Source organism: Sinocyclocheilus grahami, unplaced genomic scaffold, assembly GCF_001515645.1.
Source record: "Sinocyclocheilus grahami isolate Dianchi unplaced genomic scaffold, SAMN03320097.WGS_v1.1 scaffold198.1, whole genome shotgun sequence".
Lineage (NCBI taxonomy): Eukaryota > Metazoa > Chordata > Actinopteri > Cypriniformes > Cyprinidae > Sinocyclocheilus > Sinocyclocheilus grahami.
This window is the reverse complement of record NW_015505377.1, coordinates 4,935-7,382: the sequence shown is the minus strand read 5'-3', so window position 1 is coordinate 7,382 and position 2,448 is coordinate 4,935. Positions and strand designations below refer to the sequence as shown.

General features: G+C 43.4%; 1 protein-coding gene across 1 annotated transcript in view; it reads left to right on the top strand.

Moving 5' to 3' along the window:
- LOC107595190 (fumarate hydratase, mitochondrial-like) overlaps window positions 1-2,448 on the top strand; it is a 12,334-nt gene that overhangs the window by 5,501 nt on the left and 4,385 nt on the right. Inside the window, exons 6-8 of the mRNA XM_016285535.1 lie at window positions 161-326; window positions 1,751-1,954; window positions 2,428-2,446. Coding sequence (XP_016141021.1) covers window positions 161-326; window positions 1,751-1,954; window positions 2,428-2,446 — 389 coding nt within the window. The remainder of the gene's footprint in view (window positions 1-160; window positions 327-1,750; window positions 1,955-2,427; window positions 2,447-2,448) is intronic.

Below are 2,448 nucleotides of genomic sequence, written 5' to 3'. Positions count from 1 at the left end.
GGAAATATGCAGATCTATGGCATCTAGATTTCCCCAGAGAAAATTCAGAAAAACATGCAAAAAATTTTATGGACAATCTTCATCTAATATGACAAACTCAACTATACATTCATACTTGAGTCAAGTGTGTGTGTGTGTGTGTGTGTGTGTGTGTGTGCAGGAGTTTGGCGGTTACGTCCAGCAGGTGAAGTACAGCATCGAGCGGGTGAAAGCGGCCATGCCTCGTGTGTATGAGCTGGCAGCGGGCGGCACTGCGGTCGGCACCGGACTCAACACACGCATCGGCTTCGCTGAGAAAGTAGCAGATAAAGTGGCTGCGCTCACAGGTAAAAAAAGTTAAAAGCGCTATATAAATTAGGGCTGCAAAACAATTAGTCATGATTAATCGATTCAAAGTAAAAGTTTGTGTACTGTGTATATTTATTATGTACGGTATATATAAATACACACACATATATGTATATTTTATAAAATATTTGTATGTATTGGTATGTAAACACTTGTATATAATTTATATTATATATAAATATAAATATTTTACATATAACATAGTTTTCCTTAATATATACATGTATGTGTGTGTATTTGCATATACATAATATATATACACAGTACACACACACATATGTGTCCCTGCAGCACAAAAGCAGTGTTGAGTCGCTGGGGGATATTTGTAGCAATAGCCAACAATACATTGTATGAGTCACAATTATACATTTCTCTTTTATGCCAAAAATCATTAGGATATTAAGTAAAGATCATGTTCCATGAAGATATTTAGTAAATTCCGTACCTAAAACTTAATGTTTGATTAGTAAAGATGATTTAAAGTTGTAAAAATGCAACGGTGCGGCGCGGGACAACTCTTGATGGGCGGGTGCGGGTGCGAGCGGGAAGAGACTCGTGTGTGTCCCGCAAAATAGAAATGATCTAAACATAAAATGTCTAAAACATATAAATAGTTATTTATGTGTTGCACAAAAGCAAAACGAAACACTAATAACATTAAAAGGATTTACACGCGCAAGCTAGGCAGAGTTTCTATTTATAACACGTGTTTAAAGGGTTGCGCAATGTAGCCAATCGCAGACTCAGCTGTTGATTTCTGGAACGCAGTGGCCAATCAGAGGTGACTACGTTAGAATCCACTCACCGCAGTGCTGAAGTTGTGTGCTCACGAATCGTCTCATTTGAACACACACAAGTGTAGACACTGTGAAAGATTCATTGTGCATATGTTCATTGTGTTATAGCAGAGCTTTATGAGATCGCGATGAACTGATTTGTCAGCTTTTAGTGATAATTCCAAACCATGCGCGCAGCAGCCAATGCATAACAGTGGTTTGTGAATGTTGATGCTTAGCCTAAATAACAAATATTTTATCGGGAGTGTTGATGCTGGGATGTTGTGGATCTTAGATGTTACAGAACCATTTCATGTACATTTCTTTGATGTGCTGAAAAAAAATCTATATAGATTACTTTTATGCGGGCAGGAGCGGGACAAAATATGAATGTCGTGGGCGGGAGCGGGCCCAGATAAGATATTTTTAAGAAAAATCCGTCCCGCACAGGTCTCTACTCCAGGGTCACGTATGATGTGAGGAACAGAATCAAATTTGCTATTCACATTTACATACATTAAAGTATTGATGGAGCGTCTAAATATCAGTGTTTCCATACCGATGTATTTTCCTCCGGGTCCAGTGACGGCATCAGGTTTGTGTTTATTCTGCTTCCTCGTCCGCAGGTCTTCCGTTCGTCACAGCGGCTAATAAGTTTGAGGCTCTGGCGGCCCACGATGCACTGGTGGAGCTGAGCGGCGCTCTGAACACCATCTCCGTCAGCATGATGAAGATCGCCAACGACATCCGCTTCCTGGGATCCGGACCTCGCTCGGGTCTCGGAGAGCTGATCCTGCCTGAGAACGAGCCCGGCTCCAGCATCATGCCCGGTGAGTGACGTTCACCTCTGACCTTTAGCTCTGGACTCGTGTTTCTGGTCTATTTTTGGGGCCCTGATGTCCTCGACCTCTGAAAAATGCAATGCACGCAACTCACTCACGCGCACACACACACACACACACACACACATGCTCACTCTCACACACACACACACTCACACACACTCGCTCTCTCACACACGCTCACACACACACACACACACTCACACACACTCGCTCTCTCAGCTCACCCACACACCCACACACACACACACTCTCTCACACACACACTCGCTCTCTCACACACTCTTACACTCACACACGCACACACGGACTCACACACACACACACATTCTCTCACACACACATTCTCTCACATACTCACTTACACGCTCACGCTCACACACGCACGCACTCACGCTGCACGCTGTCCAGAAGCTGGAATCAGTCACACACTGTCCTGTGTGTGTGTGTGTGTGTCTCAGGGAAGGTGAACCCCACGCAGT